This window comes from Pan troglodytes, chromosome 20 (genome assembly GCF_028858775.2).
Source record: "Pan troglodytes isolate AG18354 chromosome 20, NHGRI_mPanTro3-v2.0_pri, whole genome shotgun sequence".
Lineage (NCBI taxonomy): Eukaryota > Metazoa > Chordata > Mammalia > Primates > Hominidae > Pan > Pan troglodytes.
This window is the reverse complement of record NC_072418.2, coordinates 25,343,619-25,364,426: the sequence shown is the minus strand read 5'-3', so window position 1 is coordinate 25,364,426 and position 20,808 is coordinate 25,343,619. Positions and strand designations below refer to the sequence as shown.

Sequence of the window (20,808 nt, the reverse complement as noted above, 5' to 3'; positions counted from 1 at the left end):
ATATAAGCAGGCAGAAAAATGTGAAAAGAGAGATGGCCTAGTCTCCCAGCCTACATCTTTCTCCTGTGCTGGATGCTTCCTGCCCTTGAACACCAGATTCCAAGTTCTTCATTTTTGGGACTCGGAGTGGCTCTCCTTGATTCTCAGCCTGCAGACAGTCTGTTGTGGGATCTTGTGATTGTGTGAGTTAATACTTATGTCCCTCTAGAGAACCCTGACTAATACAGATTTTGGTACCAGGAGTGATTCTAGAGGAAAAGAATGTTAAGGATAGAGTTCTTTTTTGATTCTGGGGTTTCTGGAGTTGGCTGCTAAATATGATTAGACCCCAAAACGCTAAAGACTCTACTTCTAATAGTATGGAGAACACTGATAGCCCCTGGGATGAACAGTTTAAGAAGTTATGTAAAATAAATGCATATGACACTCATCACTCATGGGAGGCAAGGAGTTTAGTGACTCTATACATAATACCTTTGACCAGCCGGGCGCAGTGGCTCACACCTATAATCCCAGCACTTTGGGAGGCCGAGGCAGGTGGATCAAAAGGTCAGGTGTTCAAGACCAGCCTGGCCAAAATGGTGAAACCCCATCTCTACTAAAAATACAAAAATTAGCCGGGTGTGGTGGCAGGCACCTGTAATCCCAGCTACTCTGGAGGCTGAGGCAGAGAATTGCTTGAACCCGGGAGGCGGAGGTTGCAGTGAACTGAGATCGCACCACTGCCCTCCAGCCTTGGTGACAGAGCGAGAGTCTATCTCAAAACAAAACAAAACAAAACAAAAACAAAAACAACCTTTGACCATATGTGGAGAACAAAGGAACATAATGAAGCTGGTTGTCCTAAGTTCAGTGGACAGAGAGATGATAGAATAACAGACACAAACTGTTATTGTGCTAGTGGCTGATCTGCAACAAAAGGTGTATGGGCAACCTCACCAGGTGTCTACTATTAAAGTGAGGGCATTTATTGGAAAAGAATGGGACCCTGCCACTTGGAATGGGGATGTGTGGAAGGACCCTGATGAAGCCAGGGTGACTGAGTTTGCAAACTCCAATGAACCTTTTCTGTTAGAAGAAACAGCTTCCCCATCCCCAGTAGTGGTAACATCCCCTTTCTGATCCCTGCTGCCTTTCCACCTTGGAAATAAACCCTGCACTGCCTGAGGCAACAGTGATGGCCTTCCCTGAGGCAGTTCCCAGGCAAAATAATGTTGATTCTTCTCAGGAGCCAACCTCAACACCCATGTTTGCTTCTTGGCATATAAGTAGACTAAAGTTCCAGTGGACCTTCAGAGGTGAGGTTGAGAGTGTGCCCCATGAGAAGGTGTACTACACTCAAAAAGAACTGCTTGAGTTTTCTAATTTATACAAATAGAAATTTGGAGAACAGGCTTGGAGATGAATGTTAAGGGTGTGGGATAATGGTGGAAGGAACATAGGGTTGAATCAGGCAGAATTTATTTACTAGGGCCCACTAAATAGGAACACTGCATTTAATGTTGCAGGTTGGGGAGTTAAACAAGTTTCTAATAGTTTCTTTGCTTGGTTAGCTGAAATATGGATTAAAAGATGGCCCACTGGCCGGGTGTGGTGGCTCATGCCTGTAATCCCAGCACTTTGGGAGGCTGAGGCAGGTGGATCACTTGAGGTCAGGAGTTCGAGACCAGCCTGACCAACATGGAGAAACCCTGTCTCTACTAAAAATACAAAATTAGCCGGGTGTGGTGGTGCATGCCTGTAATCCCAGCTACTCGGGAGGCTGAGGCAGGAGAATCGCTTGAACCTAGGAGGTGGAGGTTGCAGTGAGCCGAGATTGTGCCATTGCACTCCAGCCTGGGCAACAAGAGCAAAACTCTGTCTCAAAAAAAAAAAAAAAAAAAAAATGATAGCCCACTGTGAGTGAGCTGGAAATGCCTGATGTCCCTTGGTTTAATGTAGAGGGAGGGATCAAAAGGCTTAGGGAGATTGCAATACTGGAGTGGATTAGTCACTTTAGACCTACTAATTCCAGCAGGAAAGGTCCAAAATATATACCCTTGACCATTGCCTTGCAAAATAGATTTGTGAGGGCAGCACCTGAATCTTTGAAGAGCCCTGTAATTGCTCTTCTCTGCATGTCAGGTCCAACAATGGGAACCGCAGTCACTCACCTAAAAAATGTAAATACAATGGGAATAATTGGATCCCGAGGTGGCAGGGGCCAAGTGGTGGCACTCAGCCATCAAAGGCAAGGTGGGCACAGCTACTGTAATGGACAGCAGAGGCAAAATGGCAATCAGAATAGTCTGACTTGTGTAGAGTTCTGGCATTGGCTGATTCATCACGATGTTCCTAGAAGTAAAATTGATAGGAAACCTACTGCATTCCTACTTAATTTATACAAGCAGAAAAATTCTAGGTTGAATGGGCAGAAGACTAATTTGAAATATAAAAACAGAGAATCATGGCCCCTCAATCAATTTCCAGACTTGAGCCAGTTTACAGACCCAGAACCCCTTGAATAAAGGGGAGGCTGGATTCTCTTGAAGAGCGAGCCCACTACACTACTGACAATTTATCCAGTGAATCTTTCTCCCATCTTTCCCCAAGTAGATCTCTGGCCTTTTATGGGGGTAACTGTGCACTGGGAAAAGGGAAATGATTGGATATTTTGGGGACTACTAAACACTGGCTCTGAGCTGACATTGATTCCTGGGGACCCAAAACATCACTGTGGTCCTCCAGTTAAAATAGGGGCTTATGGAGGTCAGGTACTTGATAGAGATTTAGCACAGGTCCAACTTAGAGTTGGTCCAGTGAGTCCCAAGACTCATTTTGTGGTCATTTCCCCAGTGCCCGAATGCATAATTGGCATAGACATACTTAGCAGATGGCAGAATTCCCAAATTGGCTTGCTGACTAGTAGGGTGAGGGCTATTATGGTGGGAAAAGCCAAATGGAAGCCATTAGATCTGCCTCTGCCTAGGAAAATAGTAAATCAAAACCAATATTGTGCCCATGGAGGGAGTGCAGAGATTAGTGCCACCATCACGGACTTAAAAGATGCAGAGGTGGTGATTCCTACCACATCCCCGTTCAACTCTTTCATTTGGCCTGTACAGAAGACAGATGGATTTTAGAGAATGACAGTGGATTATTGTAAGCTTAACCAAGTGATGACTCCAGTTGCAGCTGCTGTACCAGATATGGTTTCGTTGCTTGAGCAAATTAACGCATCTCCTCGTACCTGGTATGCAGACATTGACTTAGCAATTGCCCTTTTCTCCATTGCTGTCCATAAGGCCCACCAGAAGCAATTTGCTTTCAGCTGGCAAAGTCAGCAATATACCTTTACTGTTCTACCTCAAGGATATATCAACTCTCTGGCTTTGTGTCATAATCTTATTCAAAGAGACCTCTGTCGCTTTTTGCTTTTGCAAATATTACAGTGGTCCATTACATTGATGACATTATGCTGATTGAATCCAATGAGCAAGAAATAGCAAACACACTGGACTTATTTATGAGACATTTACATTCTAGAGGATGGAAAATAAAACTGACTAAAATTTAGGGACCTTCTACCTCAGTAAAATTTCTAGGGGTCCAGTGGTCTAGGGCCTGTCAAGATATTCCTTCTAAGGTAAAAGGTAAGTTGAGATCCAGGGATGGAGTTGTGAAACTCTCCTAAAGCCCAAGATTGAGGTATGTTCTTTTCAGGAGACAGGCTTCTATTAAGGTGGCAAACTACAGGACATCTCTTCTTGGCTACAGACCAAAAAATAGCCAACCCAACTTGCTACCACTGAGAATTCTGAACTTACCTTATAACCATTCCAAACTCCTCCCAGCCACAGCCTGGGAGAGCTCCTGCTCTTCCAGAGACCTGGAGGAAGACTCCCATTTGTAGCCATACAGTTTAATGTTTTACTTCTAGTTCCAAGCCACAGTTCTTGGCCAATTCTGCCTTGGTAGAATCCCACACAGTGACCTGGGAAGACCCTCTCTAGTACTCAGTGAAAGGAATCCTCATCCACATCCTGATGTAAGCCCCACCATATGCAGACCTGACTGCAACAACTTCCCCTAGTGTCTGCTCTACAGATGAAAGTCCTGAAGGATATTCAGTCTGTCCAGTAATAAAATGGGAATTACAACTACCCAAGCCTTTTTTAACAAGCCAACTAAAGGTAAACCCTATGTAGAACCAGCAGCCTTGTGACCAACCTACCACCTCAGTCTATTACAAATGAAGAGGGCATCCTATAAATATGGGATCTTTACCTCTTGTAACCACTTTATATAAACTTGAAGAGGTTTTCGTTCAATGAAATTTACAAAAACCAATGCAATGCAAAACTATATTGTCCCCATTGTCAATGCTTCCATTTTAACATAACCCTGGAAGTATGTAGCAGAAGAGTTAGGCAAAAAAAAAAAATTGTTTAAAGCCACTGAAATTGATGACAAGTAAGTAAAGAGTTGCTGTTTGCAGATCATATAATATTATATATTAAAAAAACCATAAATGGTACATTTAAGGCCAGGCGCAGTGGCTCACACCCGTAATCCCAACACTCTGGGAGGCCAAGGAGGGCAGATCACCTGAGCTCAGGAGTTCGAAACCAGCCTGGCCAATATGGTAAAACCTTGTTTCTACTAAAAACAGAACAATTAGCCATGCATGGTGGTGGGTGCCTACAGTCCTAGCTACTCAAGAGTCTGAGGCAGGAGAATCACTTGAACCTGGGAGGCAGAAGTTGCAGTGAGCCAAGATTATGCCACTGCATTCCAGCTTGGGCGACAGAGCAAGACTCTGTCTCAAAGAAAAAAATATATTTTAGCCTAAAATATTAACTCTATGCTTCAGAAATACAAATTTTCTTGTTTCACCTAAGTTGTCCCTTAAGAAATGCAATGAGATAGACAACAACACAAAAACAGTGGGAGACTTATACTTTACTTACAGCATTAGACAGGCCATCAGGAGAGAAAGTCAAACAAACAAAAATTAATGGGCTTAAACTATACCTTAGAACAAATGGACTTAACAGATAGTTACAGAATATTCCACCCAGCAACTGCAGAATATACATTCTTTTCATCAGCACACAAAACATTCTTCAAGATAGACCATATGATAAGTCACAAGACAAGTCTGAATTTTTTTTGTGTGTGTGTGTGTGACAGAGTCTTGCTCTGTCACCAAGGCTGGAGTGCAATGGTGCAATTTTAGCTCACAGCAACCTCTGCCTCCCAGGTTCAAGGGATTCTCCTGCCTAAGCCTTCTGGGTAGCTGGGATTACACGCATGTGCCACCATGCGTCCCTAATTTTTGTATTTTTAGTAGAGATGGGGTTTCACCATGTTGGCTAGGCTGGTTTTGAACTTCTGACCTCAGGTTATCTGCCTGCCTTGGCCTCCCAAGTACTGGGATTAAAGCGTGAGCCACCATGCCCAGCCCCTGAATAAATTTAAGAATATCAAAATTTTATCAAGTACTGTCTTAGGCCACAGTGGAATAAAATTAGAAATCAATTCCAATAGGAACACTCAAAACCATACAAATACATGAAAATTAAATAAACTGCTCCTGAATGATTATTGGGTCCACAATGAAATCAAGATGGAAATTAAATAATTCTCTAAACTGAATAATAGTGACACAACATATTAAAACTGCTGGGATACAGCAAAAGCAGTACTAAGAGGAAAGTTCATAGTATGAAATACATACATCAAAGAGTGCAAAAAACCACAATAAACAACCTAAGATTACACCTCAAGGAACAAGAGAAACAAGAACAAACCAAACCCAGCAGAAAAAAAAAAAAATAACAAAGATCAGAGCAGAACTAAATAAAATTGAAATTTAAAAAAATAAAAGATAAAACAATAAGCTAGTCATTTGAAAAGATAAACCAAACTGATAGACTATTAGTGAGATTAACCCAGAAAAGCAGAAGGTCCAAATTTGCTCAATTAGAAATAAAAGATCATTCAAAGCTACTATGAATACCTTTACATGCTCAAACTAGAAAACCTAGAGGAGTTCGATAAATTCCTGGAAATATACAACCCTCCTAAATTAAACCAGGAAGAAATAAAAACCCTGAAGAGACCAATAACAAGTAGCAAGATTAAACTAATAATAAAAAATTGCTGGCTGGGTGCAGTGGCTCATGCCTGTAATCCTAGCACTTTGGTAGGATGAGGTGGGTGGATCACTTGAGGTCAGGGGTTTGAGATCAGCCTGATCAACATGGCAAAACCCATCTCTACTTAAAATACAAAAATTAGCCAGGTCACAAGCTGGCCTGTAATCCCAGCTACTTGGGAGGCTGAGTCAGGAGAATCACTTGAACCCAGAAGTTAGAGGTTGCAGTGAGTCAAGATTGCACCATTACATTCCAGCCTGGGTGACAGAGCAAGACTCAAGAAAAAAAAAAAACAAAAAAAAAACTGCCAACAAAAAATGTCCAGGACAAGGTGGATTCGTAGCTCAATTCTATCCGACATTTAAAGAATTGGGACCAGTCCTACTGAAACTATTCCAAAAGAGAGAGAAAAATGCAATCCTTCCTAAATCATTCTGTGAAGCCAATATCACTCTAATACCAAGATCAGGAAAAGACATAATAAAAGAAAACTACACACCAATGTTCCTGATGAATGCAAAAATCTTCGATAAAATATTAGCTAACCCAACACAGCAGCATATTAATAAGATAGTACACCATAATCGAGAACATTTTATGCCAGGGATGCAGAGATGATTTAACATAGGTAAGTCAATACATGTTATACATCAAATAAACAGAATTAAAACCAAAAATTATATGATTATCTCAAAATACACAGAAAAATCATTTGGCAAAATCCAGCATCCCTTTACGATTAAAATCCTCAGCAAAATCGGGATAGAGGGAACATATTTTAAGGTCATAAAAGCCATCTATGACAGGCTGGGCGCGGTGGCTTATGCCTGTAATCCCAGCACTTTGGGAGGCCGAGGTGGGCAAATCACCTGAGGTCAGGAGTTTGAGATCAGCCTGGCCAACATGGTGAAACCTGCTCTGTACAAAACTACAAAAGTTAGCCAGGCATGATGGTGGGTGCCTGTTGTCCCAGTTACTGGGGAGGCTGAGGCGGGAGAATCGCTTGAGTCCGGGAGGCAGAAATTGCAGCGAGTGGAGATCGTGCCAGTGCACTCCAGCCTGGGCGACAGAGCAAGACTCCGTCTGAAAAAGAAAAAAGAAAAAAGAAAAAAAAAGCTGTCTATGATAAACAGCCAACATTACACTGAACGGGAAAAAGTGGAAAGGATTTTTTCTGAGAACTGGAACAAGACAATAATGCCCACTCTCACTGCTTCTATTCAACATAGTAATGGAAGTCTTAGCCAGAGCAATCAGAGTAAAGCAAAAAATAAACAGCATCTAAATTGGTAAAGAGGAAGTCAAATTGTCACTGTTTACCAATGATATAATTGTATAGCTGGGAAACCCTAAATACTCATCTAAAAAGCTTTTAGGGCCAGGTGCAGTGGCTCAAGCCTGTAATCCCAGCACTTGGGGAGGTGGAGGCAGGTGGATCATCTGAGGTCAGGAGTTCAAGACCAGCCTAGCCAACATGGTAAAACTCTGTCTCTACTAAGAATACAAAAATTAGCCAGGCGCAGTGGCAAGAGGCTGTAATTCCAGCTACTAGGGAAGCTGAGACAGGAGAATCACTTAAACCCAGGAGGCAGAGGTTGCAGTGAGCTGAGATCATGCTACTGCACTCCAGCCTGGGCAACAGAGTAAGACCTTGTCTCAAAAAGAAAAAAGAAAAAAAAGCTTTTCGATCTGATACATAAATTCAGTAAAATTTCAGGATACAAAATCAATGTGCACAAGTTAGTGGCACTGGTGTACTCTAACAGTGACCAAACTAAGAATTAAATTAAGAACTCAACTCATTTTAAAATAGCTGCAAAAAAAAAAAATAATTAGGAACATGTCTAACCAAAGTGGTGAAAGATCTCTATGAGAAAAACTACAAAACGTTGCTAAAAGAAATCATAGACAACAAAAACAAATGGAAACATATTTCATGCTTATGGATGGGTAGCAATCCTACTGTGACAATGATCAACCTACCAAAAACAATCTACAAATTCAATGTAATTTCCATTAAAATAACATTATCATTCTTCACGGAACTAAAAAAAATCCTAAAATTTATGTAAAATAAAAAGAGAGCTTCCAAAGTCAAAGCAAGACTAAGAAAAAAAAAAAAAAAAAACCAACAAAACCAAAAACACACACACACAAATCTGAAGGCATTACATTATATGACTTCAAACTATACTACAAGGCTATAGTTACCAAAACAGCATTGTATGGGTATAAAAATAGACATGTAGACCAATGAAACAGAATAGCAAAACCAGAAATGAACCCAAATGTTTACAGCCAACTGATCTTTGACAAAGTAAACAAAGATACAAAGTGGGGAAAGAACACCCTATTCAATAAATGCTGGCATAATTGGGAAGCCACATATTGAAGAATAAAACTGGATCTTCAGCTGGGCACAGTGGCTCATACCTGTTATCCCAGCACTTAGGGAGGTCGAGGTGGGTGGATCACGAGGTCAGGAGTTCAAGACCAGCCTGGCCAAGATGGTGAAACCCCGTCTCTACTAAAAATACAAAAAAAATTTAGCCGGGTGTGGTGGGGGGTGCCTGTAATCCCAGCTACTTGGGAGGCTGAGGCAGATAATTGCTTGAACCCGGGAGGCAGAGATCGTGCCACTGCACCCCAGCCTGGGAACAGAGTGAGACTCCGTCTCAAAAAAAAAAAAAAGAATCTTCATCTCTCACCTTATAAAAAAATCAACTCAAGATGGATCAAATACTTTAATCTAAGACCTGAAACTACCCGAATTCTAAAGCATTGGAAAAACTCTTCCAGACATTGACTTGGGCAAAGAGTGCACGAACAAGAACCCCAAAGCAAATGCAACAAAAACAAAGACAGATGGGACTTAAACAATTCTCAAAAGAAGATATACAAATGGCCAACAAACATAGAAAAAAAATGCTGAATATCAGTAATGATTCATAATCAGGGAAATGCAAATCAAAACCACAATGTGATACCACCTTACTCTTGCAAGAATGACCATAATTGGCTGGTCATGGTGGCTCATGCCTGTAATCCCAGCACTTTGGGAGACCGAGACTGGTGGATCACCTGAGGTCAGGAGTTCCAGACCAGCTTGGCCAAAATGGTAAAACCCCACCTCTACTAAAAATACAAAAATTAGCAGGGCACGATGGCATGTGTCTGTAATCCCTGCTACTCGGGAGGCTGAGGCTGGAGAATCGCTTGAACCCAGGAGGCGGAGGTTGCAGTGAGCCGAGATCGACAGAGCGAGACTCCATCAAAAACAAACAAACAAACAAACAGAAAAGACCATAATCAAACCATCAAAAACTAGGCCAGGCATGGTGGCTCATGCCTGTAATTACAGCAAACTCCGTCTCAAAAAAAAAGAAAAGAAAAGAAAAAAGAGATAAAACCCCAAATATTGTATGTCCTCACTTATAAGTGGGAGCTAAGCTATGAAGATGCAAAGGCATAAAAATTACAAAATGGGGCCAGGCGCGGTGGCTCACGCTTGTAATCTCAGCACTTTGGGAGGCCGAGGCAAGTGAAACTCTGTCTCAAAAAAAAAAAAAAAATTAAAAATTAAAAAGAATTACATAATGGACTCTGGGCACTCAGTGGGAAGGGTGGGAGAGGGGATGAGGGATGAAAGAGTACACATTGGGTACAGCGCACTCTACTTGGGAGATTGGTGCACCGAAATCTCAGAAATCACCACAAAAGAACTTATCCATGTAACCAAATACTACCTGTACCCCAAAACTATTGAAATATAATAATTTAAGACAAAAATAAAAACCCCCAAACTCTCAGAAGTTTAAGTTTATATGCTTTGGCTTTTTTTTTTTTTTTTTTTTTTAGAAAGGGTCTCACTCTGTCACCCAGAATGGAGTGCAGTGGCTTGATCAGGGCTCACTGCAGCCACAACCTCCTGGGCTCAGGCAATCCTCCTACTTCAGCCCCTGAATCGCTGCTACTACAGGTTCAGGCCACCATGCTAAATTAGCTGGGTGTGGTGGCAGGCGCCTGTAATCCAGCTACTCGGGAGGCTGAGGCAGGAGAATCGCTTGAACCCAAGAGGGGGAGGTTGCAGTGAGCTGAGATCATGCCATTGCACTGTAGCCTGGCCAGCAGAGCAAGACTGTCTCAAATAAAATAAAATAAAGGTTGTTTCAAGTTAAAAAAAAAGTCTAATAAAATAAAATCGAAAGAGTTAAAAAATTATAAGCGTTTATAAGGCCGGGCGCCGTGGCTCACGCCTGTAATCCCAGCACTTTGGGAGGCCAAGGTGGGCGGATTGCCTGAGGTCAGTAGTTTCAGACCAGTCTGGCCTCAACGTGGTGAAACCCTGTCTCTACTAAAAAAACAAAAATTAGCCGGGCGTGGTGGCGGGCGCCTGTAATCCCAGCTTCTGGGGAGGCTGAGGGAGGAGAATTACTTGCACCCGGGAGGCAGAGCTTTCAGTTAGCCGAGATCCTGCCACTGCACTCCAGCCTGGGCAGCAGAGGGAGACTGTCTCAAAAAGATAAACAAATAAAAAAAAAGAGATTATAAAATATATATGAAAATCTAGAGCATTCAAAAATGACAAATTTGATGGATTTATTTATAAGATTTTACTAAAATTAGGGTTTTTTCTTTTGTTTTTTGAGATGGCGTTTCACTCTTGTTGCCCAGGCTGGAGTGCAATGGCCCGATCTCGGCTCACTGCAACCTCCACCTCCTGGGTTCAAATGATTCTCCTGCTTCAGCCTCCTGAGTAGCTGGGATTACAGGCGCCCACCACCACGCCCGACTAATTTTTGTATTTTTAGTAGAGAAGGAGTTTCACCAGGTCAACCAGGCTAGTCTTGAACTTCTGACCTCAGGTGATCCCCCCGCCTCCGCCTCCCAAACTGATGGGATTAAAGGCGTAAGCCATCACGCCCGGCCTTTGCGGCAGACTGGGCTGGCACTCTTTCTTCAGTCAGCCCAGCGTCTGATAACATCTTCCGTCACTCAGGGCCTGAAGGGGCGGGGCATTAAACATTATCCAATCAGGGACGCTGGACTGGGACCGTCCAATCAGGCACGCAGCTGGAGCGGACAGGGCGGCTTCCGGGATGTGGTAGGACCGTTGGCTCTCGCTGCACGCGGAGGTCCAGGTGTCGTCCTTACTGGTGTGCGTCGTCCGCTCCTAAAGGCCCAGCTTCTATGGCCCTGTGACCTGCAGGTATTGGGAGATTCACAACTAAGTCGCCAGGACCCCCGGAAGCCTAGAAATGGTGAGTCAGCCGGGTCCGACATCCCAAGAGAGTGGCCGCCGCTGGTTGGAACCGGTGGGAAGTGGCTGTGGCGGGACTCAGGCCTCCTCTCAGTCAGCTCCACAATCTGTGCCCCGAGTTCTCCTTGCCTAGCTCGACCTCAGTCCGCTTCAGCCATAAGATGGAGGCTGCGCTGACATCCGGTCCCCGGGCGTCCTGTCTTTTCCCTGCGCTGTGATTGTGCCCTGGCCTGGAGCCCTCTTGGGGCCGCTCTGCACCCGCAGCGCGGAGTCTCTCTCAGATGTGCAGGGAGCATGGGAGGGTCGTCACAGGAGAATCCTGACTCGGCGTGTGGGTTCAAGAATGGAAAGAGCTTTGGTCCGTGAGGTTCCCAGCCCGTTTTCTCCTATTAAAAATTTGCGGAAGTCACCGCACAAATATTAAATAATTTAACCAAAGAGTGATTCCAAAATTGTAGAGCACCCAGCTATGGGTTGTAGTTTATGGTCTATTGAAGGGGTTTGACGGAAGAGTTTTATAAGGTGCCTAATGAAGAAAACCAAATTCGATAATTGGTTAGGTACAGTTACGTAGTTTCTTAATTCGTACTATCAAGATGGAAATTTCTTGGTTATGTAATCAGAGGTTAATTGGCAGTTTATAGTTTGTTAAGCCTGAATTTTTTTCCCCAATATAGTAATTTACAAAAAATGCATTTGAATTAGTTTTTTTGAGACAAAGTCTCACTCTGTCGCCCTGGCTGGAGTGCAATGGCGCCGTCTGGGCTCACTGCAATCTCCGCCTCCCGGGTTCAAGCGATTCTCCTGCCTTAGCCTCCCAGGTAGCTGGGATTGCGGGCATGCGCCACCACGCCCCGTTAACTTTGTATTTTTAATAGCGACGGGGTTTCACCATGTTGGTCAGGCTGGTCTCGAACTCCTGATTTCAAGTGATCCACCCGCCTCGGCCTCCCAAAGTGCTGGGATTACAAGTGTAAGCCACCGCGCCTGGCCGAATTAGATTTTTTAAAAGTAGAAATTAGGAACTACAGCCTCCTCAGTCTAACTGCCAGCCACTTAATTATTTTCACACCCCACAGGGAACTGCTGTTTCCTTGCATTTTTCACATGTGTCCCAAGTAGGGCCTCAAGTCCATCCCCCATCCCCTATTTCTCCGGCCTGACTCTGGCTTGCAGTAAAATACTTGATTTTCACTTCCTTCTGACATTCCCAAATGCCAATTTCCCCTCCCTTACTCATATTATCAACAAATAGTTTAGTGTACATTTTGATACCTATTTTAATCATTTTTTGACAAAGCATTTGATGGCACATTTAAAAAGATTTGTTTTCTGTTTGTAAATATTTTTTCTTCTGTTTTCCGTAGACACAGATATCAGAATGTTTTTAGGTCAAGGTTTCCCTTTGGAAACTTTATAGGGAGATGTGTCCTCAGCCACCCTTCAGTTTTTTCTTGGACTTGAGATTCACTACTGTATGGGGAAAAACCAAGATACCTGCCATGGCTATGTCTGTGAGAGTGTCTAGTGAATATCAGCTCCTGGGTCATTTTCTCCCATAAGACAACCTGAGGTATGGAGTGTAGCCTCTCATCTCCCATAAGACAACCTGAGATATGGAGTGTAGCCTCTCCTCTCCCATAAGACAACCTGAGATATGAAGCGTAGCCTCTCAAGAGAGCAGGTGAATGCACTGTGGCTGAGTCATCTTCTGGTGTGCTGTTTTTTTGGAAAGCTACCCCCTTGAGATATTAATATTGTCTTTACCCAACCCAGCTTCCATTTCTTGGAGACACATTGCTGTTCAGACAATCAGATGCTGGTATTGAAGGGGAAACCAAAATAATTTTTGCCCCTGCATTCTCTTAGGGGACAGAAAAATAGTGAAATAAAAATGGTAAAAGGTTTGTGAAATAAAATAGCACTCCAAAGACAAAAAAAAACTGACCCCAGTGAGATGGTGCAAAAACTCGCAAAGTAAAATATACCTGGGGCACTCACTGGGGCATAGTTCAGAGTCTCCTGAGAGAATGATTATTGAGCACTTAAGTGAACAGGATGGGGTGGGAGAATCTCTCAAGTAATTGGATGGCCTGACTTGACACATGAGTCAGACATATCTGTACCTTGACATGATTAAATGCATTTTTCACTTATTTTGACCTCAGGGTTTTTTTTTTTTTTTTTTTTTTGACAGTGTTTTCCTCTGTCGCCCAGGCTGTAGTGCAGTGGTGCAATCTTGGCTCACTGCAACCTCTGCATCACGAGTTCAAGTGATTCTCATGCCTCAGCCTCCCAAGTAGGTGGGACTACAGGTGCCCACCACACCTGGCTACTTTTTGTATTTTTAGTAGAGATGGGGGTTTGCCATGTTGACCAGGCTGTTTGAGCTCAAAATTCTGACCTCAAGTAATCTGCCCACCTTGGCCTCCCAAAGTGCTGGGATTGCAGGTGTGATGCCCGGCTGACCTCAGTTTTTTAACTGTAAATTGCATTTTATTAGTAGGGCTTGAAAGGTAAGAAAATATTTACAAAGAGCATAAAAAGGTGAGTTTCAGAAAATAATATCTGTATATTTTATTTGTTGAAAATTCTCATTCACCTTTTTCTTTCTCAGAGTGAATTTAGGAGTTTTCTCTGGTGGGTTTTTTTTTTTTTTTTTTGAGGCAGAGTCTTGCTCTGTCACCCAGGCTGGAGTGCAATGGTGGGATCTCAGCTCACTGCAAGCTCTGTCTCCAGGGTTTACGCCATTCTCCTGCTTCAGTCTCCCGAGTAGCTGGGACTGCAGGCGCCCGCCACCACACCCAGCTAATTTTTTTTGTATTTTTAGTAGAGACCGGGTTTCGCCATGTTAGCCATGTTAGCCAGGGTGGTCTTGATCTCCTGACCTCATGATCCACCTGCCTTGGCCCCACAAAGTGCTGGGATGACAGGCGTAAGCCACCATGCCTGGCCTTCAGGTGTGTTTTTTATGGCTGAATGATTTCAAACAGAATTCCATCTAGCTTTTAGAATGTTAGCTACCAAGAAAAAAAAATAAGAAAAATTTTTCTTCCATTTCAGCTGTAGAGAATTAATGTATTTCCACAAGAAAATGTGGTAGATAATTGGTGAGTTACATAGATTCATGAAAACATCAGTTTCTTTTTTTGCAGGGTAAACTTGCTAAAGTAAATATCTTTGTTCTATATCCTGTTATTTCAATTTCTGAGTTTAATGCTAAATTTTATGTGATGAAACTTGGTACCTCCTAGAAGTGTTCCCATGTAACTGTTTACCACATGATTTTTAATACAAACAATAAAATAATACTTTATTGTCCAAAAGAAATAAATACATTTGCTTCTCTTACTGAGGTACAAAATGTAAGCACCTTAAAATTTTCTTATATGTTTTTGAATCATTTTGCTGGATTTTTCAAACACTTATTTTCAAAAACTAAGTGAATGACTCTGACATGGTAATTAAAGCTTGAGCCCAATGACTGCGAGTGAAGGTTAATTTTGAGCCGGCAAAAGGAGGTTATTAAAGGCCCAGTTAGTTCCTTCTGGAAAGCCTTTCCTGCAGATGTCCCAGCCTGCTTACCCCAGCCATGGAAGAAGCCTCTATAGTGAGAGAAGCTACAGAGCCTTGGAAAGCTGGGGCCCCACAGGCAGATGCAGTTAAGGTTAAGATAGAAGGGGTTTGGGAGTGTCTTACTGAAGATAAAATTGTTACTTTTTTGAGGCAGTTTTGAGAGGTTTTAAAATAAACCAGTTAGATGTATATATATAAAAAAAAAAAAGAATTCCAAAGGAGTATTGCAACAGGAGGAAGTACCAACTATAAGATCTTTAAGGATTGCAAAGATTAGGTAGAAAAGGGCTTTTTTTCCTAGGGAAAAGCAAATAAGATTAGAAAAAAGGTGAGGGGAATGTTTAAATGAAGGGTGAAATCATCAGATTTTAGATCAGACAATGTTTTACCCTAAAGTCCGTGTGTTCTTAGGAGGGACATAAAATGAGGTTGTATGGTGGCTCAGACTGAGCATAGCTCAGAGTTCAGGAGCCTGTGGGAAGAAAATAAACAAGTGAATTTTGATTAAGAAGTATTTTATGTTGACCACTGAAGACAAACTCAGCTGCTTTTTTAATGAGAAAAAGAAGAAAATATGCAGAGTGTTTTCCTGGCTGTGTATTACGTAAGTAAAGAGAGTACCATCTAAGTCATAATGGGAAGGGTGTTTCTTTTCATAAAGTGTTACTGGAGAACACAGAGGATAGAGAATTTTATTAATCACAGCTATTTATTATCTATATGCTTCATCTTTTCCCACCTCTTTTCTTGGTTCTATACTTTTCTTCCATTTGACTTTTTGGGGGTTGTATATTTTATTTGAAACCTGTAAATATAACTACAGTGTTCTGCTGAGTTCTGTGAGTAGCTCTATCAGATTATTGAATTTCAGAAAGGTTATGGGAGTCCCCAATTTTTAAACAGTAGGTCAGAAGCATAGATGAGCCCATGAAGTTTGTGACTGGCATCTGCAGTGAGGACAATGTTGTGGGACTGAGCCCTGAATCAGGGTCTGTGCTGACTCTCAACCTCTCAGGCTCAAGCAATCCTCTTCTACTTAAGCTTCCCAAGTAGCTAAGACTAAAGGCTTGTGCCACCATGCCTAGCTAATTTTTCTTTATGTATTTTTTTTTTTTTTTTATAGATGGGATTTTGCCATGTTGTCCATGCCAGTCTCAAACTCCTGAGCTCAGGCAATCCACCTGGCTCGGCCCCCAAAGTGCTGGATTACAGGCATGTGCCATCATGCCCAACCATACCATATTTTCTTTATCCAGTCTACCATTGATAGGCATTTAGGTTGATTCCATGTCTTTGCTGTTGTGAATAGTGCTGCAATGAATGTGATTGTGCATGTGTCTTTATGATAGAATAATTTATATATTTTTAGGTATATACCCAATTGTGAGGTTACTGGGTCAAATGGTAATTTTGTTTTTAGTTTAGTGAGGAATCACTACACTGCTTTTCACAATGGTTGAATTATAATAATGGCCATTCTCACTGGTTTGAGATGATTTCTTGTGGTTTTTCTTTTGCATTTCTCTAATGATCAGTGATGAGCATTTTTTTATATGCTTGTTAGCCACATTTGTCTCCTTTGAAGAATTTTTTCATTTCTTCTAGATTTTTTTTTATGTGCATAGCAGACTTCAGTATATTTTTGTGAGGTTAGTGGTAATGTCTCTTTTTCTCATTTCTAATTGTGTTTATTCGTATCTTCATTAATCTAGCTAGTAGTTTATTTCCTTTTTTTTTTTAATAGATTTAATGCCAGGATTTCTTGATATTTTGTAGTTTTTCATGTCTAAATCTCCTTCAGTTCAGATCCGATTTTGGTTACTTCTTGCCTTTGCTAGCTTAGGGGCTGATTTGCTTTTACTGCTCTCAGTCTTTTATTTATGATATCAGGTTGTTAAACTGAGATCTAACTTTCTGATGTGAGGATTTAATGCTATGAATTTTTCTTTTAACACTGCCTTAGCTGTATTGCAGGGATTCTGGTATTTTGTATTTTTGTTCTTATTTGTTTCAAAACACTTCTTGGTTTCTGCTTTAATTTCATTATTTACCAAAAAGTTATTCAAGTGTAGGTGTAGGCCGTTTAATTTTTATTTAATTGTATGGTTTCCAGTTGTTTTATTGGTATTGAATTATGTTTTTCTTAAGCTGTAGTCCGTGTGTGTGGTTTGTGTCATTTGGGGATTTTTGAATTTGCTGAGAATTGTTTTATTTCTGATTGTGTGGTCAATTTTAGAGTATGTGCCACATGGTGATGAGAAGAATGTATATTATGATATTTTTAGATGAAGAGTTCTGTAGATGTGTATTAGGACTATTTGGTCAAGTGTTGAGTTCAGGTCCTAATATTGTTGTTAATTTTCTTCTTCAATGATCTGTCCATTAGTGCTTGTCAGATGTAGTCTCTGATTATTACTGTGTCAGATTCTAAGTCTCTTCATAGGTCTCTAAGAACTTGCTTTATTCATATGAACCCATGGGGTTTCTTAATAACATCTTTCTCTCTTCTGCTTTTCCCCCCATAAACATCCTTTCAAGTGCACACACTGTGCAAAATTCAGAGATCCAAGAGTTCAAGAACTTGTCCAGAGACCTGGCTGTTGTAAGAGAAAATATAAATTAGCAATAAGAGGCTTTATTCTCATATGTGAAAATAAGGGAGGATAACTTGTTAATTTTTTTAAAAAAGTTTAGATTATATGTATATATTTCTTCTGCTTTTTGAAGTATATGTAAATCATATTAACAATGAAACAAACCTTTTGTCATTCTTTTTGACTCAGAATTGTCGTTATCTGGGACCTGAGATTCATTGCTTTCTTTTTGTCTTGGCAAAAGGTTATATTTTTTTATCTTTCTTTAGTCTTTAAACTAGACACAGATTTGTTCAGAGTAAATTTCATTTCAAGAGCATAAAAAAGTTGAGCACAAAGATCGGAATAAATTTAGCAATGCAGAATAATATAGACTAAAAGATACTGAGTAAGTTCTTTGGCAGAAACCTGATTATCCAAGGTGATTATTTTCAGGCTGACATACTTACACTGCAAAAGCCAGAACAGTTCAGTGTATAAACTGAACAGTGGAGTCTGTTGTACTTGGGTTACTTCAGTACAGTTAGTATAGTTATGTGTAGTGTTTGTAGACAACTTGCATTCATATAAATTAAACAGTATTTTCTACAATAGTATGAATATAAGGCCACAATATTTACTTTGATTGAATTCCTTAGTTATTTTAATATTGTTATTCATACTTTTGAAATACAGTGTTTCAACGGAATTACAGTTCAGATAATTTTTTAAAATATTACATACCTTATGACTAGTACATAAAATTATTCATACTTACATATTTATATCTGATATCCAAAAAAATTTACCATTAAATCATTACAGTAGATATTAGTCTGACATGCTATTAATTTATCCAGTGGGAATAATTATAGGTAAGCATAATTTTAGTGTCTTATATTTTACCAAATTGGTATGCTGCTATTACAGGACAAATAAAGACAGATGATATGGCTACCCAAAAACCATAATAGCTCTCCAGTTAGCTATGTTGCCAGCTCTAATATATTCTACTATATTAACACAGATTTCAATTTTTTATAAAAAGGTGCTACTGGAAGTTGTCAGATATATTCCAATATAGATCTCACGTTCAATGGTTAGGAAATAAGAGAGCAGCAGAGATGGAAGATAAATCTTTTAAAATTCTGCTGAGAGCTGGGTGCAGTGGCTCATGCCTCTAATCCCAGGACTTTGGGAGGCCAAGGTGGGTGGATCACCTGAGGTCAGGAGTCTGAGACCAGCCTGGACAACATAGTGAAACCTTGTCTCTACAGAAAATAAAAAATTAGCTGGGTGTGGTGGCGCGTGCCTATAGTCCCAGCTATTTGTGAGGCTCAGACAGGAGAATCACTTGAACCCAGGAGGCAGAGGTTGCAGTGAGCCAAGATCACGCCATTGCACTCCAGCCTAGGCAACAAGAATGAAACTCCATCTCAAAAAAAAAAAAAAAATTCTGCTGAGAATATGCCCCCTTTATTCAATAATGCTCCTGTTTCTCTTGCTGAGAGTAGCTATGCACTTGGGTGTTTGGAGAGAAATTCTTCTTAGGGAGATATTTTCTGGCTGACTTGATCAATCTTATATCCAATCTCAGCTTTTTCTTAAGACACTTTTAACTTTTTTCTTTCAATATAATCTTTCTCAGAATGAGAGCTGTTTTTCTCTCAAATGCATTGTGTGTCTGTTTCAGAAACCCTATTAGTCCCGTGGTGTCTGTGAAAGACGTGGGCTGTCACAGTAAGAACTCTCAGAGCTATCTCTGTGTGGACTCATGCCAAAACCCAGCAGTATTTTTTTCATGCCGCCATTATAAATAAAAACTGAGGCTGAAACAGTGCTCCCTTTTCTATTATTGTGAAGGTGCAATTCTACCCAGGAGGCCTGCAGGCTCTCCTCCTGCTGCTCAGGCTTCACCGTCATGTGGCACTGGAGTGCTGCTGTGGCAATTGGGGTTCACCTAAGATGTGAGTTTCCAGCTGTGAGCCCTGTGCTGTGGGCTGTGCCTCAGTGGCAGATGGTAGAGGTCAAGAGAGTACACTAGCCACCGGGAGAGGGAAACAGGAGTACTCAAGCCCAGTGCTCAGGGAGTAGAGACCTATTGCTTTAAAACGTAAAGAGCCAAAAAGATAGCACCCGAATCAACAATTTTTGTAGGAGAGTCAAAGCCTACCTTCAGCAGGCACTGGGGTTCAAGTTGCAAAACTACCTCCAGTCATGAAGATGTGAAAAGTTTATTTTGTCATTGATTATAACCAATTAGCATACATGGATGGCCTTCCCAACTACCAGATGAATTTAGGATGAACTATGTATGACATGGTGCTGTAAATTCTACTTGTAGACTAATTATGGTCACTGTCTTTCTGTCTTTGCAATCTCTTGAGCAAATTGACTGTAATGCATGTCACATTCACATGTAATTGTGTAATAAAACAGTTTTCTTTCTGTTCTGTTACTGTGCAGTTCCTCTGGGGCTGAAGAAAATTTTGCTTTTAATTATGTTTTCCAAATCCTGTCTAGAATTACCAGACATAATGTAAACACATAAGGTGCCAACTAAGCTTTACTCTAGATGGACCTTTTCGGCTTCCAGTCAGTTCACAATTGTGCTGCGAAGTGCATGCTGTCCCCTAAATATGCAGGTGGAATTGTGCGTCTGCCTACTTGGTATCTATCATGTCTAGAGTCACTTTTAGAGAGGCTAGACCAGATTTCTACAAACTTCATTGGTCAGATATTAACCGTTTTACCTCTTTCAGTGACTCTTGTGTCCTCAGACCTGAAACTGATTCAGTGACCATGGGGCCCAGTCAGAGTAAAATATGTGCATTGAGCAGACCTGTAGACATGAGAATCCACTTCTCCCTCCCTCCTCATGCTAAAATGCCCACAAATGTTCAGGTAACACTTGCTGCTACTTTACCCATGCAGGACCTGAATTTGCAGCTCCAAATTCTAAATCTAGGTCTTGAGAATTGAGAAGAAAAAAAAAGTTTTTGTCTGAGGAATGCACGTCCTTTTAGTTATCAAAGTCAGAGAGCCATTAAAATGAGAACACAATCATGTTTTTCTCCCTTTTTTTCAGCTATGTATCTCTTGAAACTGTTCACTATTGCCACAAGTAGCTATAAATTAACTAATAATTCCACACTGGACACTGTATTCCATATCCTTAACCTTAACGATGTATATCCAATTAATTATTAAAGTTATTTCTTTACATAAATAAGAATTTCTCGCAACCAATTTTGTATCA

The 20,808-nt window shown here is 41.0% G+C and overlaps 1 protein-coding gene across 1 annotated transcript in view; it reads left to right on the top strand.

Moving 5' to 3' along the window:
• Nucleotides 1-11,216: 11,216 nt before the first annotated feature.
• The window catches only part of ZNF728 (zinc finger protein 728), a 30,459-nt gene continuing 20,867 nt past the window's right edge, over nt 11,217-20,808 (top strand). Inside the window, 1 exon segment of the mRNA XM_016935564.4 lies at nt 11,217-11,401. Within this exon segment, the coding sequence (XP_016791053.2) occupies nt 11,399-11,401 (3 nt within the window). The 5' untranslated portion in view covers nt 11,217-11,398.